At 37.9% G+C, this 23,846-nt stretch overlaps 1 protein-coding gene across 6 annotated transcripts; it reads right to left on the bottom strand.

Annotated features, from left to right (window-relative positions):
- Positions 1–3,501: 3,501 nt before the first annotated feature.
- Positions 3,502–12,070, bottom strand: LOC148782384 (uncharacterized). 6 transcript variants are annotated; one of them, XM_088863945.1, is made up of 5 exons: positions 11,597–12,070; positions 8,509–8,602; positions 4,571–4,608; positions 4,321–4,487; positions 3,502–4,201 (listed from the first exon to the last, which is right to left on the bottom strand). In XM_088863945.1, the coding sequence occupies exons 1-5, from the start codon at positions 11,960–11,962 to the stop codon at positions 4,156–4,158; spliced, it is 711 nt and encodes a 236-aa protein (XP_088720071.1). In that variant the 5' UTR covers positions 11,963–12,070; the 3' UTR covers positions 3,502–4,155. The 6 variants fall into 6 exon arrangements, with proteins under 6 accessions (XP_088720071.1, XP_088720072.1, XP_088720067.1 ...); XM_088863946.1 differs by having other exon boundaries at positions 3,502–4,198; XM_088863941.1 differs by having other exon boundaries at positions 4,352–4,487.
- Positions 12,071–23,846: the final 11,776 nt, after the last annotated feature.

Below are 23,846 nucleotides of genomic sequence, written 5' to 3'. Positions count from 1 at the left end.
CTCACGGACAATCGTGATTGTCAGATCGGTCGAGATTCGATCTGGGCCATTGAGCGTTTAATGTAGTGGAACGCACATGGGTATACGGGAATTTTTCCATATATATATATATATATATATGAAAATACTATGCAACGCCTATAGGCGAAAATGAAAAGTGATTTCGCTTACCCCCATCACCATCCAAAGTTCATCGCACAGTCACGATTGTCCGGTAGTGTTTTATTTTTCATTTTTTTTTTACAAATCGGAATGACCTGAAATCTGGAGCGTGTATTCATTAAAATAGGGGAATCTTCAAAAATCATAAAAAAAAATATTTTACGTGAATAAAATTGATCAAAATACCCCTAAAATGTTTTGGGGGTATTTTGATCGTTTTAATTTTTACGGATAATTGTTTTTATATTTTTATTAGATGTGTCTCAGTACGATGTACGTACCCTCCAAATTTCAAGTCATTCTGATTTTTAGAAAAAAAATGAAAAATAAAAAAATATTGTACAATCGTGACTGCGCAATGAAATTTAGATGGTGATGAGGGTAGGCGAAATCACTATTCATTTTCTCTTATAGGCATTGGAAAGAATTTTCCATATATATATATATATATATATATATATATATATATATATATCGTAGTGATCCTCTAGGACCTTTCTCTACCCATGTGTGTAGGACCCCAAAGGATCACCATTAAAGTTGTATATATCATAGTGATCCTCTAGGACCTTTCCCTACCCATGTGTGTAGGACCCCAAAGGATCACCATTAAAGTTGGCACGGATCTCTAAAAAAGTTATCACATGGGTGTGAGACTTGACTTTTCTATATATCCATGTTAAATTTAATGGTGATCCTTTGGGGTCCTACACACATGGGTGGGGGAGGGTTCTATAAGATCATTATATATATATATATATATATATATATATATATATATATATATATATATATATATATATATATATATATATATATATATATATATATATATATATATATATATATATATATATATATATAAGTTAAAGTACAATTTGATTATTTTATAAGTTATAAAATTTATAAAAAATTATAACTTTTAATTGGAACAAACTCCTAAATATTAATTAATAAATCTAATGGACTTAAAAAACATAGCACTAATTACAGATAAATCTACAATATAGTCTAGCAAGACCACAATAAAAAAATTTCTATTTTTTCTTTCTACACAATTAAAGCATTGAACCCCCTATTAATTTATAGAGTAATGATACTGAGACCCTCCTACGCCCATGTGAGTAGGACCCCAAAAGATCACCATTAAATTTTGACACAAGAAAATTTATCACATGGGTGTGGGACTTGGTTGAATGGGTTTATTGATAGCTTTTCTAGAGATCTGTATCAAAATTTAACGGTGATCTGTTGGGGTCCTACTCACATGGGTGTGGGAGAGTCTCATAGTGTCATTACTCTAGTTTATAATTCACATGCCCCTTTCAAATGTAATCGAACACTATATTCATTTTAAATAAATTCTACATTCATGTTGACTTCTTTGAAATAAATTTGACACAAGTTAAAGCAGGTAACACAACATCGTGGCAACATAAACATGACACATTGCACTACTACAAGATTAATTAAAAACAAACCTATAATATAAAGCACGATCATTATAAGTTTATAATTTTTAAGCAATCTAATGAACATGTCCCTTTAAATTCTATAATGAAACAATATGTCATTTTTAAATAAATTATACATTTATATTAATTTCTTAAAAATGAATTTCAAAAGTCAAATAGGTAGCACAACACAGTGGCACCACAAAACTGATGCTTTCCATTGCTCAAAGTAGTAGTTTACTTTAGATTAGTGCTTTTTTAAAATAAGAACACAAGTGCGAGTAACATTATATAGTGCCACCACAAAAATGACAGGGTGTATTGTTCTAAACAATAGTTTGCTTAATATTAATGTTAATATTAATTGAATTTTAACTTTAAATCTTAATAAATTATTTATTCCTTTATAAGTATAATATCAACTTATTAGCCAAATTATAAAGTTACTAAGTTACATTTGTTCTGACTCAATATATATTATATAGGTTGTTCTTACATGTTCTTATAGTAGAAAACTTTCACTATTACATTTTCCTAGTTATCTCTAGAGCCACTTATGGTTGACACCTAAACTCATCGCACAAATTGAGTTAGCAACACAATAAATCAGCATCATAAACATAAAACTCTTAAAATGTAGAATTAAGGTGCATTTGAGAAATCCATCGTAAAAGACTATTTTTCAAACACTCTAATTGATTATATCTCCCCATCGATATGTATGAATATGAAAAAGAAAAAAGATTTTGAGTTCCAAAAATAGTGCATCTTACAACATATTATCTGGACAATTCAGGTTCAATATTTTCATATGTTTATAAATCTACTTGATTTGAACCATTTTTTTAGTCTTAAATTTTATAATTAAGGATGAAAATAGATTCTTATGACATCCTATGAATTTTTTATACCAAATTTACATCTTATGATTGATGGTACACCTTAGTTTGACGGTTTATGGTTGCAAAATTTAATGATGCACCTAAGTTTGATGGTTTATGGTTGCAAGCTTATATAAACTACACCCTTAATAAAGGGAAACGTTTCTAAGCTTTCTCTACAGTATGGAAGTTCTATCCTCCCTTTACCATCCAACCGTCCAATTTTGATCAAGAGAGTCACTCACCGTTTGATCTTAAATCCGACGTCTCAAAGTATTTTATTTTTATATTTATTTTTATACATATTGTATGAATATGAAATTTAATATGTGCTATCATCCCATTCGGGCGTACCTATAAAAAATATTAAAAATAAATTTTCAATAAAATATAATGAGTATTTTGATCATTTTAATTTATTAAAAATATATTTTTTATATTTTTTGCTAGTACGAATTTAATAGAGAAATGGATGTCTAAATTTTGATGTCAAAATAATTTATAAAAAAAAATTTTAAAAAAAATAATGTAAAGACATGACATTGTAATTGAAACAATCTTAACCCTCCATTCAAAAAAGAAGGTTAGATAAAAAGGTGGATCGAACTTATATGTTGCAAGGAAAACATAGGAAACTTGTCCCTTAATAAATACCGACTAATTTAGTTCAAGAGAAATCAAATAACGTAAGCAACACGTGGATTCCGCTAGTACTCCAAACGTCAAGATACTTCCTCGCGATGGATCCTCCGATCTCACCAAATATACCACGTGACTTGGATGACGCCCCGCGGTGGTGGGTGTCACAAAACATACCTAAAACAGTCACTTATTAAAACAAATGGCCCTATAGAGGCAATAGCACGCTTCATGAAGCACAACTTGAACAAGAAGAAAAATAACCCTGCCGAAAGGTAATTTACAGAAAGAGAGAGGCATGGTACGTAAAATAAATGTACTCCGACTTAATGTTAAAAAAAGAAAAGAAAAATAGCACTGACTGATTTAGCAAAACCCATGATAGTGGTCATTCTCCAAGTACTCCTAGTCTTGGCTCAATAAACTGTAATTTCACAACACCCCAAGTCTGATCAGACTCCTTACAACATGGGTTTAAATACTGACAGCATCAGACTCCTTACAACATGGGTTTAAATACTGACAGCATCAAACCCACGAGTCAACAATAAAAAGGCACTTCAACATAGTTTCCTCTTGTAGAGAAAGTCAGCAAATTATGCGAGAAAACCACAAATTTCTGTAATCTGAATATTCATGAATTTGATTTTACATCCTTCTTGAAACTCAACAGATAAGCACCTAACCCAACATAAGGTATAAATTTAAGGGCATTCACTAACCCAACATTGTTCTCCTCTACATTTTGGAGGTTGTCCCCTACCAACCAGGGCTGGAATATGATGTAGAGTACGATATCCCAAACGAAGGCATAAGCTATCCTGTCAGATAGTATATACTCTACAAAATACCCCCATCGATCTCCTACTGCTCCAAAACCCCCATCAGGACGGCCATAAAAGAGCCATAATATTGAGATGACACCCAATAAACCACCAATCAATCCCACAGTCGCTGCATTGTTTGTCAAAACTGAGACCAACTTCGAGGGCTTCTCATCGACTTCAGGGCCATAGCTTTCATTCGTGGCACCAAGGCGAATGGCCATGTAAGGTATTAATGCTGCTGAAGAAAAGAAACCAATGAAGCAGTTGAGGGTTAGGTAAATGGAAAGCATAGAGGAAGCCCAATAAAATGATGACAAGAGAATCTGAAAACGAGGAGTTTTTTCATTTGAGAAGCACATGGAGGTTTCAGGTTGCTTGTTAAGCATACTGTTTGTAAGGAACATTTGGATGATCCATAAGACTTCAAGGAATCCTTTAACTCTCCCTCTCTTGCGATCAGTGAAGAGCAATGGAGCAAACATAAGTGTCCATGCGATAACAAAATTGAACAATGCTTCACATGCCTGATGATGGACACAAAGTTTTATCATGAAGATGTCTGGCAATGGTGTCTTGTATATAGATGGACAAATAGAGAAATTCTTACAGGATGAAGCAAGGATGCCTCAATTAGATGAAAGCCCACTGCTCTGCCAAGAAACACCACATTCACAAGAGAATTATTTTAAACAGACAAAATTTCTACTATGGAAAGCCATAATGTGCAAGCGGTGCTCTTTGCAGATACATGGCATGAGCTAATCTTCTTTCAGACTTTCAAAAAAAGACAAGGACCTATTATCATGGACATTATTTTATTTTTTTTTTGTAACTAAACAGAGCATGTTCTACACAGACTTCAAGAGAGATTTTATCACATCTGCCAAACGTTGCAAGTTTGGCACAGTTTTTTTAGACTACTCTCAGTACTGATTGTGAGAAATCGGATTAAATTTATGCATGAATCCGATTAGTAACAGATATTAAGGTGGATATCCTCTAAATTTCTTTTGCCCGCTATTACATAATATTGATTTGCAATCAAAATTATTTCATTTATGCTGACAGTACTTTATATTTCGAAAATCCATAGATGTCTATATAGTTCTTGCAAAGCTTGGATTGAACTCTTAGATTTCTTTAAACTCGTAAAGCATTAACTCAAATTATAGTGTCTCTGTTGGTGTGGCTCCCATATGGATAGAAACCAGTTATGGGTCAACATTTTTCATGTGCCAGGCATCCAGGTTTTGGAGGATGGAGAGGAGAAGATTTCATGCATAGCACTAATGAGGCAAAGTGGTCAACCTCAAACAGAAAAGTAAAACAGTCCTCAATTTGGGCACTTTTCATGATAATGGTAACAAAATGGAGGTGCCGCAGAAACGAAACCCAAATATAACATGGTATAAGATGGTAGGAACAAATATTCAATTCCCCATCTCCAAATTAAAAGAGAGACACTGATTAAGATGAAGCATCACGTGGTTCTCTAAGATCACTCCAATGAATGGAGAACTTTGAGGTTGTACACCAGAAACACTAAGGCAAACTATGAAGATTCCAAAACTAAGGACAAATCAACCATCCCACACATTTACTCAAATACGTGTTTAACAGATGTCACTTAACTTGCAAGCATCCACTCATGCACCCTCCAAAGGAAACATAGAACATAAAAATGAACTCATGAAACAGTTCAGTAATCCAGGTGAATTTATACAGTACTCTGCATCTACTCTCTATTCCTTTTATCATTCCGTTCCATGTATCTACTCTCTATTCCTCCCATCCTTCTACTCGCATTTCCAGTGGATGAAAGCAAATTGAAGGTTAAAAGGTAATGAGAGCAGAAGGGAAAAGGATACACATAAAAGCATTTATGCAAGAATGATATTTTATATTTTTAGCTTTGAAAAATACTTATGATTATTCCAAAATAATGTCTCTTATTACTTAACGTTTTGGAAAGAGTAAAGACTTAATAATGTCATACTCACCATTATAGTATCCAAATAATAGTTGACAGTTATCTTTAGGTAACTTAATCGTTAAGATATGTTAATGCAATATATGGAAGAGCTAAGTATAATAGTGACTATTTGGATAGTGTATAAACCCTTCACAAATTGATTTATAATGCAAAACGGTTAATAACTCTGAATGCATTATAAAAAGCCTAAAAAGACATACAAAAGTCTTTTGACCAATTTAAGATAACCCATATATGTTAACTCTACAAAACCCAATTTCATGACCAACTCTACCATAAGTTATAAGGTAAGTGTTGTCTTAATGAGGCATTCTCTCTCTCTATAAATAGGGACCTATTCCCTCTTTTTTTACAAACAGAAGCAATACAAACTTTCTAAGAGTTATCTGAGAACTTTCTCTCTCTAAAAGTAGCAACTTCAGTGCTCTAGATCTTGCAATACTTGTGCATTTGTATTGGCAAGATAGTTTCCTCAATCATTTACTCCCATGTATCCCGAGGACAAAATTGCCTCGTAAAACTTGAGTGCACACTGATTCCTGTTAGTAACGAGCAAATGTTGTCTTGAAAACGTGATTTATCATGTCTGGGATCAGAGAGATTGAAATTCATTTTACTCTTTTTTCATTTCCTACTCTTGTCCCATTTCACCCCTCATTTTTCAACAATTCAAGACAACATTTTAGGGTGAAATATGGAGTCCTTTAAGGCTGTAAACATTGACTGCTTTGATGGGTCAAGCTTTCGAAGGTGGCAACAAAAGCATGTTTTTGTTGACCACGCTCGAGGTCACATACGTCCTCACTAATCCCTTGCCAAAGGAACCACCACAAGTCGAAGGAGAGACAGTGGAACACGCACAGAAAAGAGAACGAAAATTCAAACTTTGTTGAAAATGGATAAAGGATGACTTTATAGGCAAGGGACACATTCTCAACGCACTCAGACCCAATCTTTGACATGTATGGGTCTTTATCCACAGCAAAAGAAGTATGGAACGAGTCGGAGATCAAACATAAAACTTAAGAATCAGGTAACCAACGATTTTTTATTTCCAATTACCTCAACTTTAAATGCACTGAAAAATAAGCCTATGCTCAGTCAAGTATATAAATTGTAGCTTATTGTAAGTGAACTTAATCGCTGTGGAGTGGAGTTGAATGAATCTTTCTTTCCATGTGGGAGCTATCATTCACAAATTACTCCTATCATGGAGAGAGTACTAAAAGAAAATGAACCATAAGAAGGTTGATTGTTTATCTTGTTCAACTTCAATGCTCAGTATTGGGGAAGAGAATAGGCTTCAGGAAATGAAAGATGAAACCATAGAAAACCAGTTGGCAAGGGACTTTCAATTGTAGAGCACAAGTAAGGATAAGGATCATAACAAGAAGCCTTTCTTTCCCAAGCAGCAAAAAGACATCATAAAGATAAAAAGTCCAAAAAGAAAAGCATTTGTTACTTGTTGGGAAACCTGGGCACTACTTTAAAGAATGCCGACACCGATAAAGGGCCTTGCAAGGTTCTTAAACCAAGTACTTGACTACTGAAGAAGAAAATTTGTGGCTATGATCACTGAGGTCAATCTTATGGGAATGATTCCGGTTGGTGGGTAGACACAGGTGCTACCATCCATGTTTGTAATAACTGCGATTATTTCAAGACCTATGAGCCAGTGGACGATGGGAACTCAGTTCAACTGGGAACTCAAGCCTAGGCAAGGATACTTGGTAAAGGCACAGTAAACCTGAAATTTAGTTCAAGTAAGATTCTCACTCTAGAGAACATGTTTTATTTGCTGGGAATGAGGAGGAACCTTGTTTCAGGCTATTTGCTTAACAAGCATGATTTCCAAATGGTCATCGAATTTGATAAAGATCATTTTGACTAAGAGAGTTGTCTTTGTTGGCAAAGGGTACTCATGTAATGGGATGTTCAAACTTGATTTAAGTAATGAAATAAAGTACTCTTCCACGTTGCTTGCAAGTTTTTGTAATTTATGACATGCTAGATTAGGTCACTTGAATTTCGTTTAAATAAAAAATATGGTTATGTCGGGCTTAATCCCTGAATGTGGTAATATATCTAATGGTAAACGTGAAACCCATGTTCAAGCCAAAATAACAAGAAAGCCTTTTCCTTCAGTGGAAAGGAATACTGAATTATTATGGCTTATACATAGTGATATTTGTGTCCTCACAATGGTGATTGTTTCAGGCTTTCAACTTTAGACACCATGTAAACTCACCTCAACCCCAGCTCAGATGAAGCTCAAATAGAAATACAATCCATCAGACTTATTAGAAATATGCTAATAAAGGAAGCTCATTGCAGTGCTACTGTTGCAAAAACACCTTAAAATCTGAACAAATAATGACAAATGAGATTTATTTGATTGGCAAAAGCTAACTATTTTAGTTCCTAGGAAGCCTCATCTTATTAGTTCAGTTGGTTGTTTGAGAAATTAACACATAAGGAATTGACACTTATTTTTTCTTGCGTAGGTTAAATAGTCAGAAAAGTGCCTAAGTTGCACGGAATCAGAAACATACCTAAGTTGGCCAGCGGAAGAATGTAGAAAAAGTTGTGGGAAAGCTTTAAAAGGACGATAATGGTATCCAGCTTGATTTCCCACAACGGTTCACCCTATACAAAGAGATGAGAAAAGCTTATATAAGTAAGCATTAGGAGGTCCAAAATACCATTCCAGTCTTCAATTTGTCATCTTTGAGACAAATACAAGAAGCCCAATTTTTTAAATCTCATTAAAACACGTATCAAAATTTTCACCTTAAACAGGTTTGTCATAGCTATATATGCATGAAATATATATACTACTTCCCTGAAATACATCGAGCTGTATGCATGAAAATTTATTTAATTTCATCATGTACAATTAATATATCACATTTATAAAAGATCATATATGCTCATAAAGATATTAAGACCTGCATAAGTGTGCAAATAATAGAGCATGACTACATGGTATGTAATAGTTGCAGGTAAATCAGGGATACAAGATAAATGAGAGTTTCTGTGAGATAATCGATGTGAACCTTTTAATCGTTTGTTTTTCAATAAGTAGGATAAATGATTCAATGGACACCAATTCAGCAGTCAGAGGTTCATGAAATCATTCCTCATTTTCTTAAAGATCATCATATGAAGCATGAACTGTGGTCCTTTGACATATGGTGTTGATCTCCATAATTTAGAACCAAAATATTTCTTTAGTCAATAGAATACATGGACTAGAGTCGTGAAATGCATTGCCTGAAAAACCTCAAAAAGGGAGTTAAGAAAGACCTCACGATTGCCGTCCATGTATTCATTTTCTTTCTTTTGAATTCTGATAGTCTGTTGCCGATGGATCAAATGACAGCTACATAATACAGGAAGGAGCATGCACTATACAGATTCCCCATGAAAGGCAAGATTTGGATTTGGGGGTTTTCAGTAGCTTTAATGTCCTGTCCCTTACCAAAGTGCCCTCATTATAATTATTACAGTGTGGAATGACTCTGAAATGACTTGCTCACAATATGAAGATAAAAGGGAAGAATACTCAAAACTGGAGGAAGGAGTTCTTCCATTTCTCAGTTGTACGAAATATGAGAATCATGCCTGGGGAGCACCTTACCAGTACAAAGAATCAGAATCTTGATATACTAACATGAAGGTGTGAACGACATTGCAAGCACAGTAAGGTAGTCTAAATAAGTTACAGCCTTCATCTATAGCCACATCCTCACCCTCAGCATGATGAACATGTTTAAAAAGAAGAAGGGGATAGTCAGGCTGGGGCCCATGAGATTTGCTACCTGGTTCCTGTCTAGATAGCATACATTCAAGAAGATTCCAGCTGAGGTAAATGTTCCTTCTAATGATTAGAGAGGATGCAAGTGGAACAGGGATCAGAAAGGGAAGAAAGCATGAAATATTGTCCTATCTAAGTTTATTCTGGCAGGGGATGATGGGCGCTCTTAAGGTATTTTTTCATCTAATCAAAGTCTTGCATATGGTTGACAGTAACAAACCACTCCATGGGCTCCATAGATGAGTCAATGGAAAGTTGCGTGAGAGAGAGAGAGAGAGAGAGAGCTAAAAATTTGGATAATGATAAGAGCCGCCGCTATGAGCTAATTTGGAAGACTATTGATAAGAATTGGGATAGGCAGCTATATCGAGCATTGCATGCAGCTGGTTATTTTTTTAACCCAGTTTTTTCTGATGTTAAAAGGGATATACAAACAAATGACACATTTATCATTGGTTGTAATTATTGTTTGGAAAAGGTAGTCCCTAATCAAGAAATTCAAGACATTATATACACTGATGAACTAATAAATAACAAGCGAGCATTGAAGTCTTTTGGGAGTGCAATGGAGATAAGGCAGAGGAGCAAAGTTGATCCAAGTAATAACATACTTAACCCAGTCTTCAAGTTCAAAGTTTGTGTTTGTTATTTGATTTTTACATTTCATATTTAATCACAAATTCGTAATTCGTCATCAATTCCTACTTTCATAGTTAACCTTAGATAAATCTTTAACACACTTAATTTGCAGCCCATTGGTAGAGCCATCATGGGTGTAATCTTCCAAACTTGCAGAAGATGGCCATCCGGATATTGAGCCTAACGACTACCTCGTTGGGTTGTCGGCGAAAGTGGAGCACTTTTGAGATGCTATGTTAGTTACTAACTTACTATGCTACTTAAGTTTAAAATTTAAACAATTAAATTATTAGTTTACTTCTAGTTTTAAGTAGTACCAAACGACTGCACAAAATACCTTAAATATGCTCAACCAAAAACGAAAACTGAACCCCTCTAATTTGGACGATAATTTAAGCCTGCAAATAGCCCCTATTTGAACCATTAACTAGTAGAATAATAGGTCCATTTCTCACTCCTAGACATTACGCGATGTCTGCACAATCCATCAGAAATTATATACTTAGAAACAATATTTTATATGCTTTGAGTGACCATTCAAGTAAAATACCAATTCTGAGCTATGTAGCTGGATTCCAGCAACGGACATGATATTCACAATGATGAGGCAAAATGACATAAGAAAGATAAATAAGTCCTTAAACACTTTAAGAAGATCACTAATCGTATAAAGGACACTATTAGCTTTGTACCATGGCCATTGAATGATAAAGAGGAGTAAATTCCTTGCAACCAATACAATGAATTAAGGAACCACAGGCTGCAATGAGGCCAATTCAGAACCTACAGTGACTTAGGGCAAGCATACCTTCATTCAGATGACCATAATTGAATCAAGACCAAGTTTAACCCAAAATCAAACACAAAAGTATAAAACATAATTTCACCCCATGTGCCGCACCCAACAGGGCTTTGTAGAAAACCACATACTTGAGCATGGAAAAAAAAGGAAAAGAACACGACAAAAATGCATGAATCAGGCACTCACTCACTCTCTATCTCTCGACAGATTAACCAAGGAAAAGCACCAATCCAGTGAAAGCAAGCAAATAAAATTCAGAAAGGCCATCATCAAGCTTTAAACTCGGGACAATTATCAAAAGATTAACGATCAAAATATGGAGACATGCGCACACACAAGCACAATTGGGGTTTAGAAAGAAGTCAAGAAGGAGAGATGGTACCGGAGCATAAGGGAGAAGGAAAAGCCAGACGACGTATACACCCTCCATGATCCATAACCCCACCTGCTGAGCAAGTGTCAGAGGAGATTGACCATCTAATGCCTCCTTTGATGAAGCCTTGGAGGTGCCATCCTTTTCAGATGCTTTGCACAAAATCCCTTTGCTACTTACTCTAGAGCTTGTTGTAACTCTCTGACTCAGAAGATGAAATGAAGAGGAGGAGGAGGAGGAGGAGGAGGAGGAGGAGGATGAACCATATCCTTTTCTTAATATTTTGTGGAGATGAGGAGAACAAGGCAAGCAGGGAGAGCCATTGATTGTAGGCTTGAGAAAGAAAGGAGAGAGGAGAGAGGGTAAGGAGGACATTTCTTCCTTCGTCCCACTGCCCTAACCCCACTGATACTGATACACTCTCTGCTCTCACTATGTACAAATCTCTCACCTCTCTCTCACACACCACCACATTATGAGCGCCACAGTGGTGCCCATCTGTCGCTAGATTTTAAGTTCTTTCTCTCATGGTTAGCAAAATCTCCCAATCTGATCGCTGACCGCCCAGGTAGATCCGGTTTTGAACGGTTAAGATGATAAACCGCTATTTTTAAATAAATAAATAAATATGTATAAATTCTCGAGATTAAGGAATTTGATGTGAAATATATTTTTAAATATTATTTATGTTATAGTAAAAATTAAAAATTATTTTGATCATTAATATTTATTTTTATATTTTTTTAAAAATAATCAAAAAATTATTTATTATTAATTTTCAACTTTATTTTAATGTGTTTTGTTTTAATTATTTTTTATATGTTTTTTATATTTTATTAGATATTTTTATGTCTTTAATACTTTTTGACGGCCCAAAACTTGACCGATTAGAACTGTTGAATCGATCATTTTATTGGTTTGGCCGGGTAAACTGTATCATATCCATGTCCATTGAATTGTTCCTATTTGAACTGCTCTCTCTCCACCCACCACCACATTGGTTTGAAGATGAGACCGTTCAGTAGTTGGATACGAGTTGTTGCGATGGCGTGGCTTCCCTTCAACAGTACTTATGGTGTGCATATTTGGTGAAAATTTGCACTAAGGTGGAGAGATCTTATTTGCTTGAAATGATTGCAAGCTTTTTCGGGAAGGTTCATATACTTTCCTTGCATGTTGGAAAGACCGACGATCTAATCGGTAACCATGGTTAGATCACGAGCCGGTTTCGGTTTTGGGTGATTTGAGTGATCGGTAGGTATTTTAGCAAAAACAAAATTCAAAACAATATGTATAAAATCTCAAAAATAAAGAATTTAGTTTGTAATATATTTTTTAATATTTTTACATCATGGTAAAGATTAAAAATCATTTTGGTCATTAATACTCACTCTAATATTTTCTCATATTTTTTGAAAAATTTTAAAAGTAACCATAGTCACAAATCGATTATTTAAAATTTTATTAATTTTCAACTTCATTTGGATGTGTTTTGTTTAAATCATTATTTATATGTTTTTCATATTTTAGTAGATTTGTTTGTATCATTTTTATTTTTTTCAATATTTTTTTGACTACCTAGAACTTTCGCGGTTAGAACAGTTTTAATCGGCAAGTTTAATGGTTAGGCCACTTAAACCGCTTTCTGGCCCCATGTTCGGTTAACCGTTCCAGTTCGATTTTGCAAATATTGTTTTTCCTACTACATTGAAGATATATGCTCATTCAACTGTCCAATTTAGATTATTGAGCTACTGATTGTTTGATTTAGATATCATGCCTCATAGTTCTTTATTTGTAGTTTTATTTCTACAAATATAAAATTTGGTATGTGCAATCATCTTAATCGAGCACACTTAAAAAAATATTAAAGATTATTTTTCTATAAAATATAATAAGAAAAATACCTCTAAATTTTCAGAGGTATTTTAATTATTTTATTTTATTAAAAATATTTTTTTATATTTTTTACCGATACGATTTTAAGAGAGGAGTAGATGCTCAAATTTTGGTGTCAAAACAATTTATAAAAAAATTAAAAATAAAATAGTATAGAGACTGACGTTCAGCCGTCGATTCAAAATGTACGTAGGGGATGAAGCTCGCCCAGCTTTTTATAGACGAGCAGCGAAAGAAATACATTAAGAAATTCAAAAGAAGCAAACAGGCCTAAGCCAAACCAAGTCAAATGTAAAAACCACTTCTGTCCAGCCCCTTGTTTGGCCAGTAAATTTGCATCCCCATTTAATTCCCTATAAATATGGCTAAAGGAGATATTACAAACATTTGTTGGTTGGAAGTACAAGGCTTGTAGGCTCCAAGGCAAGTGTTGTTGAACCTTATACCACTTAATCTCACATTTGAAGAGTCTCTTTCAACTTCTATGGCATCTCATCTGTGATAATCAAACCGCATGCTACAACTCTCATCACCACTTCCTATTGTAGGAATGCCACAGGGACTACATTGACTCATAATTACTCTTCACAAATGACTTCTAAGCAAGCTGCCCACACCTGCCATTTCTAGGTTATCTTCCAACAAATTAAACTTTGGAATACTTGTAGCTAGGGGTTTCCAAACTCTTATTAATTCCTCCTTTTCCTCCCTATTAGGATCACTTCTTTAAGATTTTAGATTTAGTATCATATCTATTTTTGTCATACCCCAACACTGATTTTTTATTAACGACCAGCTGATCAATTTCGAGTATCTTTTCTTTTACTTTTCTTCTTCCATTACTCTACCTTCAAAAAGTCTTCTCTCTCTCTCTCTCTCTTTAAATTTTCCATAATATAGCAGCCTTAAAATATCTCCAAATAACCACGCCCACTTTTGAAATACTAGGACAATGAATAGATTCAGATACATTTACAACTCTTGGAGGAATAATCAAAATATTTCCCATCCCCCAAGACCAAATTCCATAAGCAATTGGGCTTTAGATGATCACAAAATTCATTATCATTTTTATACATCATACAAATATTAACAATTAAGCGACCTCTCTTTTTCAAATTATCCATAGTGAGCATTCCACCGGGGGCAAGGATCCATAAAAAGGCAATCAATCTATGGGGTGCTAGCCTCTTCCATAATATCGCATGCTTGGGATACAACCACCTAGCCCTATCATGGTATAACCAAAAATATAGATCCTTAATCGAAAAGGCATCACTAGTTTCAAACTCTTAAACTGCTTCATTTGCACTTCTTGGCCAAATATCAATATTCTTCGGTTCCTTTATCAGCAATGTTATTTGGTCAAACATAAGACCTCGAATGCTATCGTATTTATATTTGATGTTCCAATAACCTGGCCCGCCATCATCGAACACCTCTAAAATATTTGCTCACTAGTCTTTCCACATCAAAGTAATGTCAATCTTAGACTATTGAAATAAGACACACCTCAAAAACTTGCTTAGAGATATTGTTTCGACATTGTAAAACACTAACTTGACCTCGAGATATATGGAAATAAAAAATAAAAAAACATTGTTTCAAGTGTCGAAAATAGTGCATCTTGTAATACATTGTCTAGACCCTCTGTTTTTAAAATTTTCAAGTGTTTGGAGATCTGCTCAATCCATACTTTTTTTTGGGACTTTAAATTTCAGGGCAATTTTTTCTATGCTTCCCCTATGACATAAAACTTATATACTTCTCCTTATCCAACCATCCATTCTGAATAGAGGACTAAGCTTTTTTCCAATCACAATGTCATGTCTCTACACTATTTTTTTTTTAATTTTTTTTTTATGAACTATCTTGTCACCAAATTTTGTATGTCCAATCCTCTATTAAACTTGAAATAGCAAAAAGTATACAAAAAATATTTTCGATAAAAGAAAATGACCAAAATACCCTTAAAAGTCTCAAGGGGTATTTTGGTCATTATATTTTATCGAAAAAATATTTTTAATAGGTGCACCCCAATGAGAATATGGCATGTACCAAATTTCATACTCATACAATTTGTATAAAAAAACTAAAAATAAAATACTTTGAGACGTCAGATCTAAAATCAAACGATGAGTGGCTCTCTTGATCAAAATTGGATGGCTGGATGGTAGGGGAAGCATAGATCTTCTATGCTGTAGGGAAAATATAGAAACCTTTCCCTAAATTTCATAAAATGATCGGAAAGTAGATCAGGTGTAGAGTATGCATGTGAAGTAATAGTGGGGCATACTTCTAAGGATACTCAATATTCATGAATAATGAATTATGGAATGATAAAGAAGCTACTATAATCTGAATTTTATAGAAAGCAATAAAGACGGAAATAAGGTTTTTCAATGAAGAAGGTAAACTATGTGGGTTATCTCATAGTCTAGACACCATGGATATGGAGATGAACTCCAAATGGCCATGAGAGAACACCATGTTTCAATGGGGGAAGTAGGGGAAGAACAAGATAGATCTTAAGGAGTGGGCCGCATGTTTTTTCTCTCTCTTCTCTCTCTAAAATCGACTTCAGGTAAGTTAAATGAACTTGAGTGACTAGTGGTTTTGTGACATACTAAGTAATTTAACATTGGCCCTTGATGCTCATCATCCATGGTATATAAAGGGGCACTCATCTTAGCCACATATCCCTATCTAGCTATCAAGATGAAGGGATGTCATTTCACACAATTATTACTCCTTAAAATAATAGATTATGTCAATTTACCACATTGTCCTAATATCTTAAACAATTGTCTTATAAACCATTTTACCACTCCAAAATTGCCTATCGAATGCTTTTAAAAATAATAAAAGACCAAAGAGGGAGTTGTGTGCACCTTTGGGATTTGAAGAAGATATTTTCTCAACCAATCACATAATGCCATTTCAAAAATTCACGTGGGCTTAGTCAGTAGAAAAATCCCACTCAAAAAGGTAAGTTATAATAAAATTTCCATTTAAGACTTAAGATTTAAGCCATATTTTCAAGGCTTACCCTTACCCTAGGCGCAGTGATTACACCTATATATGTGATAATTAAGCATGTGATAAAATCAATCGCTTAAATTTAAAACATAATTTTATTTAAAACCTTATAAATGCTTTATGAACAAATCACTAAATTTCAAAGGAGGACGCTAAGGGCCTTTGGTGTCATGCTGATTGGTCGGGGCCTGATTTTCTCGGGTTCCCTCGCGTGGGGGCTCGGGGAGAAGATTCTCTCTCAAACAACTACCGCAGGCTCACGCGCATGGCGTGTCGGGTGACACGGGCGCGCTAGCTTTCTAGAGTGCAGATAGGCTACCAAAGAAGAGAGAGATTTTACGACGGGGAAAGGTTGATTCACTTACCTCGTCATTGCGGGCTAGTGGGACACATCCGGGCGGGTCGTCCTCTTAGATCAGTTACGAAAGCCCTTCAGTTGCTCACCAACGCAGTTTGGTTAGGGACTCTCTTCGAACGTTACGACCCTCTTCTCTCCTCTCAAGTCTAGGTTTCGATGGATGTCTTGATTCTTCGTTACGGGGTTAGCTTTATTTTTGTTTATCGAACAAGCAAATGAGGAACTTTGTCGTTCTTATCAGGCCATCGAAGCGAGGAAGAGGGATTAGACACGGATGCATATGGTTCGAAACCTTTTTGTTTTGCTCGGGTCCGCACAGCCTTTCACGTACGTGAGTTTACGTGTGTGGGAGAAGAAGAGAGAAAATTTCAGAAGTGATAAACGTCTTCAAGAAGAGGAAAGTACGTGCCTGCATGGTCAGGGGTATGTCCCTCTCTTGCAAAAGTTTTCTCTCTCCTTTCCTTGGGATGCTAGGGCTAAGAGACAAAACAAGCATAATCAAGCGTAATGCCTCTTCTTTATTGAATTGTAATTCCTTTTTTACAATTGACTTAAGCCTGTTTGTATAGAGTTTTCCACAAACAGGGGTCGATACTAAAAAACTAAGCCTAAATACAATTAAAAGTAATTAAAATAAAGTCCTGAAATTAGGTACAATGATAAAAATGCCCTAAAACACTTTTTCATGTATGACAAACTCATTCTTCGTTGAGGAGCCCGCTGCCATTGTCAAAACTTCGAGAGTTCTTCCCAGGTACTTGCAGTATGAGATGGGTTGATCTATTGTTACATTCTTGATGCTTGTTTTCTTATGATCATTTTGATCCTTTTTTATCATTTTGCGGCAATCTCCTTCGTGAGTGGAGGTACTTGGTTGGTTTTTACGAACTCTTTGATGATCTCTGTGGCGTTTCTGAGTCGATTACGAGCATGTTGCAGGTTTTCTTTGAGTGCTTTTGCAGGAGGTCTTTTTTATTTACTTCTGCATTGTTTCTTGGACTTTTGGTGGATCATAGAAAAAGGGATTTCCAGCAATGGAGATTTCTTGTTTTTATTACTGTGACTTAGGGTTTCGTGCCTCATTTTGTTTTTCTTTGAATATTGCTTATCGTGTTTGACCTGGTCTCTTCCTGGAAGTGTTCCTTTTCTGGGGTCTGAGGTTTTCGGCTACTCTTATGCTGTAGGGAAGAAGCTACGAGCTCGTCGAGAGGTGGTCGAGGAATCACCATGGCCGTCGACTGGTTTGGTGAGGTCGTACGACGGAAGGCGTGCCTCTGCCCTACTTCGCGATGGTCTGGGCTTAGGGCCGCTGAGTCGGTCTGTTTGAGCCCGGGCCCACTTCCTTTTTCTTGGAAGATGACGATGGTCATTTGGCATGCCTATCCAGTTCCTATAAACACGGTGGCGGGGATAAGGCTTCGAATTTTGTTTATGTAGGCATCTTTTCTTTGGTCATCTTTATTCGAGGCTTATTTCCTCTACATCTACTGTTTTTCGCCCGGCTATGTCTTGTGCGCCATGGTGACCGGGTTGTAGCTAGCTCTCTTCCTTTATTTGGTTGAAGGGTGGCACTGAGGCCGAAAATTTTTGGAGGGCAGCACTGAGGCCGGAAATTTTTTGAGGGTAGTGCTGAGGCCTGAATTTTGTTTTGTGGGTGTGACACTGAGGCCGAAATTTGTTTGGACCGCGGCGCTGGGGCCTGAAATTTGTTTTGTGGGGTGGCACTCAAGCCGAAAAGTTTTTGGAGGGCAGCGCTGAGGCCTGAATTTTGTTTTGTGAGGTGGTGCTGAGGCTGAAATGTTTTTTTTTGAAGGGCAGTGTTTAGGCCTGAATTTTGTTTTGTGGGGTGGTATTGAGGCTGAAAATTTTTGAAGGGCGGCACTGAGGCTTTAGTTTTGTTTTGTGGGGGTGGCACTAAGGTTAAAATTTTTTTGGAGGGCGGTGCTGAGGCTTGAATTTTGTTTTTTGAGTGTGGCACTGAGGCTAGAAATTTTTTGGAGGGCGGCGCTGAGACTTGAGTTTTGTTTTGTGGGGGTGGCGCTGAGGCCTTGAATTATTTTTATAGGGTGGCGCTGAGGCCTGAATTTTGTTTTGAGGGTTGGCGCTGAGGCCGAAAATTTTTGGAGGGCGGCGCTGAGGCCTGAATTTTGTTTTGTGAGGTGGTATTGAGGCCGAAAAATTTTTGGAGGGCGGCACTGAAGCTTGAAATTTTTTTTGTGTTTTTGCTTCAAGTACCCTTTCGTTTTCACTTGAATTAGGAGTGGTGCCATGGTGATAGTTTCCACCAGCTACCCTTTTGAGGCATTTTTTCCTGTGACTGCAGGGTCACGTCCACCTTTTGCTATCTTTCCATTTTTACTCGCAGTGCCCTTTTCTTTTTGGGTTTTTGCCATGCCCATTTTTTTATTTATTTATACTCACCATTGTACATTGCAGCGAGGGTTGTTGAGGGAGAGCTAGGAGGGAAGCCCTAGGTCTGGCCATTTTATTTGGAGGATTTGCTGCTCGTTGATGACGCGTGGTTGAAGGAGATGGTGGAATTTGAAAAGGCACGATAGGCCTTCCTTCGGTGAGGTGACGTTTTTGGCAGGTAAAGTGTCGGCTGGAAATCCATTTCACGATCTGGTTATAATGGTGCTTGGAAGGTGTGGTGGCAAAGACATTGACTGTTTGAGGAGCCGGAGTGTCCTTCGACAACACGTGTTGGTGTAGTTGTATGAGGCGTCCTTTTCGGGAAATGACAGGTGCTTTTATGGTGAGCCTGCAGTTTCCTCTATAAAAGGGGGCGTTGGGGCTGAAATGCAGCGCATGAAACTTTCCTTTGTTTGTTTAGAGTTGAGCTTGCTCCAAGAGGCTCGGTAAAATGGGTCAACTTCTTGGTGGAGGGGTTGAGCCCTTTAGTTGTTTTCACGCTCTTGAGAGCTGAAGAAGGATGCTTGTCATCGTGTGCCCAATGTCAGTCATCATCGAACTTAGATTCGGTCTCGTTCATTCGAGGATGGGTCATGAAGCCCTTGACTTGGCCATCCCTTTGGTGGTGAAGCTCGACCAAATGGGGAGTTTGGTCATGTTCATTGTCTGACGCTTGGATGAGTCAGGGGTGTCATGTTGTTGCCTTCTTTGGATAGTGCTCCTTTTTCTCCTTCACTTTGTTGTGAAAAAGAATAAGGAGTTTTCTTCGGTTTTTCTAAGGCCTTGTTGAGGGAGAACTAAGGCCTTGTTAAGAGAGAACGAGGTTGCTCATTGGAGATAGCTACCTGTATAGGCAGGTGGCAGGCCCATCACTCGTACGAGGGAAGTCCTTCTTGAGGTATTCTAAGCTATCTATAGTGGGAAGGATCCTACATCTTGTATAGTGATGGTTTTGAATTTAGGTATTCAATCCCTTTACGATAGAATCGATCAATCATTTGCTCCTTGAGGAAATCGAAGTAGCTTTTCATAGTAGTTCTATAGAAGCAGTCTTTTCTCCCTTGTAACAGAGACTTGTATTCCCTTCTTGTTTTATGGAGGATGACCTCATTGTAATAGAGACTTGTAATTCCCTTTGCTTATGAAAGAAATCTCTTTTTTCTTTTCTGGATTGAGTATTCTGCCTTTCCTTCTTTTCTTTTTTTTTCCAGCAAGGGATATCCTGCCTTGTTTGGACGACTCAGATGCCTCCTTTAGAGTGTGTGAGTAGTGAGAGGAGAGGAACAAAGTCCCTCTCGCTTGTGGGTGTGTGATTGTGTGGCGGGCTACGCATAAGAGCGATATGTCCCTTAGGGTAGTTTGGGGCAAGGTGTTTGTGTACTTGGGTAGTTCTTGGTGTGTTGCGAGCGTGCCGTCTCTTCGGGTGTGTCGTGGATGAACGAAGGCCACGACTCGCATTTGGCGACACGCTTTGATTACTGCATGGCTGCTCTCTTTGTAATGAGTGCCATCAACCTCGTTCATGTCGTGTCTTTTATTGTACGTGCATCTCAGTACTATCATACCTCTGAACTGTGTGACGATTTGCATGTGTGATGCTTCGTGGTCTTCTTTCCGTAGGGTGTTTCGCCTTCCTTGTCGCTTGGTGTTCCTCTGTAATTGGAATGCGTGGCCGGCCATCGGTTTCCCCGCACGATTCCTCTTCCTTGTTTTCTTATTTATAAGCGGGACGGGCGGGAGGGGGGGTTTTCTTAGTCTCAGGAAGGGCTTATCTGTCTTGGAGAGAAAGAAGAAGAGTTGCAGCCTTCACCGTTCTCTTTTTGTTTGTACATCTTCCTTTGTTCTGTTTGCCTGGTCTTTGAGGGCCCAAGAAAAGAACGAAAATCACCCGTCTTTTTATGAAGGGAGCTTCTTTACTTATCCGTCATGGTCTCAAAGAAGGATGTTGATGTGAAAGAGATGGCTCTTTAGTGGGGCTTCCTTTCGCTAAACGTTCGAGAGAAGATGCCCACTTCTCTTCGACTCTGTCTCGCGGGGCTTATGTGTCGAATGCTGAGATTACAGGCAAAGTTGAGGGCCTCCCTGCGTTGAGCCGAAGGGGTTCTGCTCTTGTTCCTTCGGGAATGGAGTTGAGGGCGGGTGAGGACCGAACTTTACTTCTTCCGTCGGCTGCTTCTGGGGAAAACTTGGATGTTTGGATTGGGGGTCCTGCTCTAGATGTTTGCCCACTTTCTGCAATCGTTTCCCTGACTTTTCCACCTTCGGAGTTGGGTTTCAAGGAGGCCACGGTACTCTGTATGATTCACTCGGGGCTCCAAGAGCTCAAGAATTGCGCCCTCTTTGACTTGAAGTGGCAAGTCGAGGCTCTGGGATCTTGTGCAGCTAGTTTGATGTCCGCACATTATGATGAAGATGCCTTTAGACGGCTGAAGGAGCTATTACAGAACTTAGACGTGGAGCGTTACACGAAGGAGGAGGAACGGCTCGCTGCAGTTCTTGCCGGGTTCGTGGATGAAGAGGGAAGTTTTCTCTTCATATTACGGAGGCGGAGGATGAGATTGTGTACCTACAGGTGCGTATAGCCAGCTTGAAGGCCTATCGAGAGGACTATCGGAAGGGAGCAGCTATGTGGGCTCATCTTTTGGAGGAGGCGCAATCCAAGGCACAGGCTGCCTGCGAAGCTTCCGTGGAGTTTTCGGTGGGCGTTTCTAACTTGGAGGAGCAGAAGCAAATTGTGTAGGAGTGGGTACGAGTGTTGAAGGCAAGGATGCTGGCGGCACTTGACAGCTTTTAGGGTTTATTTTTCGCTTCTGTATAACCATTGTTCTCTGTCAATAGTCTCCATTCTTCTTTGCTTGTAATGAAGATCTTCTTTTATCTTTGCGTCCATCGTCTTCCCTAAATTTGTTTTTTTTACCCTCACTTAGGGATTATATTTCTTCAAATATCGACCGTTGATTAGAGGCATAGCCTCCTCGCCTTCATGGTCGACTAGCAAATATGCCCCGTTGGGGAAGGCTTTCTTCACTACGAAGGGACCTTCCCATTTCGATTCAAACTTTCCCTTGTTTCGTCCATGAGAGACAATGGGCCTTCTTACTGCTAGAACTAGTTCTCTTTCTCGAATGTCCTTATTTTGATAGATTTGTCGAAAGCCCGCTGCATGTGATTTTTGTGGATTTCGAGGTTCTGTTGTGCCTACAACCTCTTTTCGTCAATAGCGTCTAGTTCTTGGCGACGAAGAGCAACTTGTTCTTCTTCCGGTTTCCCATGATGAAGTGCTTTCCTGAGGGAAGGTAGTTGGATTTCCAGGAAGTGCTTCCCTTCATATATCAGGGAAAAAGGGGTTGACTGAGTCGGGCCTCAGGTAGTGCGGTATGCCCATAGAACCTTTGTTAGTCTTTCATGCCAGTCTCTTTTAGTATCGGAGATAGCTTTCCTCAGGGCGTTGCAGAGAGTTTTATTAAAGGCTTCAGCCAAACCGTTGACCCTTGGGTGATACATGGTTGAATGGACCCAAGTAAATCTGAATTATTTAGCCAATTTATCGATTTCGCCACTTCGGGATTGGGGACCATTATTAGAAGTGATGCGGTCATGAATGCCGAACCTGTATATAATGTGATGGCGCAGGAAGTTGGCCACTGTAGGGCAAGGACTTTCTTAAGGGGGACAGCCTAGGCCCATTTGGAGAAGTAGTCTGTTGCAGCAAGTATGAATATGTGCCCCGAGGACGATGGTGGATCAATGGGACCCATGATATCCATGCCCCATTGGACGAAAGGCCAGAATGCCATGGTTGGATGGAGAGGCTCTGGGGGCTGGTGAATAAGACTCGAGTGAATTTGGCATACGGGGTAGCTTTTCGCGAATCAGTTGGAATCGACGTTCATGGTAGGCTAGTAATAACCTATCCGGGAAATCCTGTTGTAGACTTTAGGCCCCGATTGGTGCATTCCGCAGATCCCCGTGTGGACTTCTTTGAGTACTTTCATTGCCTCTCCCTGATCGATAGATCTGAGGAGTAGATCGTTGTAAGAGACTCGGAATAGGGTATCGTTTTGGTATGTGTATCGTGTAGCTAATCTTCGAATCCTGTTTCGTTCGACTGGATCTTCGGGGAGTTTGTTATGTTGAAGGTACATTTTGATAGGGACGCGCCAATCGGTCATCTGCTCCACCTCCGCGCATAGTTGCTCAGATGATTCTATTCTTCCTTCTGATTTTCTCCTTCGTCAAGTGTTGAGGAATCCGTGGAGTGGGGCGTATCCGAGGAGTTTTTTTTTCTTGCTCAACAGTTTTTGCTCGCCTTTCTTCTTTAGGATTCTGGACGAGTTCAACAGATCTCCATTCCACCACCCATATCAATGTGATTCTTCTTAGCGGACATTTGTATTGTTGCCCCTAATTTTGGCGAGTGCGTCAGCTTGTGCATTAAGCCTTCGGGGGACGTGCTCTAGGATGACTTCCACGAATTGGGTGAGTAGTGATTTTGCTAATCCGAAGTAGGGTTTGAGGTTTTCTTTCCTTACTTCGTACATTCCTCTGAGT

This window comes from Amborella trichopoda, chromosome 4 (genome assembly GCF_054954075.1).
Source record: "Amborella trichopoda isolate Santa Cruz 75 chromosome 4, AtrichopodaSantaCruz75HAP2 v2.0, whole genome shotgun sequence".
Lineage (NCBI taxonomy): Eukaryota > Viridiplantae > Streptophyta > Magnoliopsida > Amborellales > Amborellaceae > Amborella > Amborella trichopoda.
Note: the sequence above shows the minus strand (reverse complement) of the source record. Positions and strands in the feature narration are given on the sequence as shown.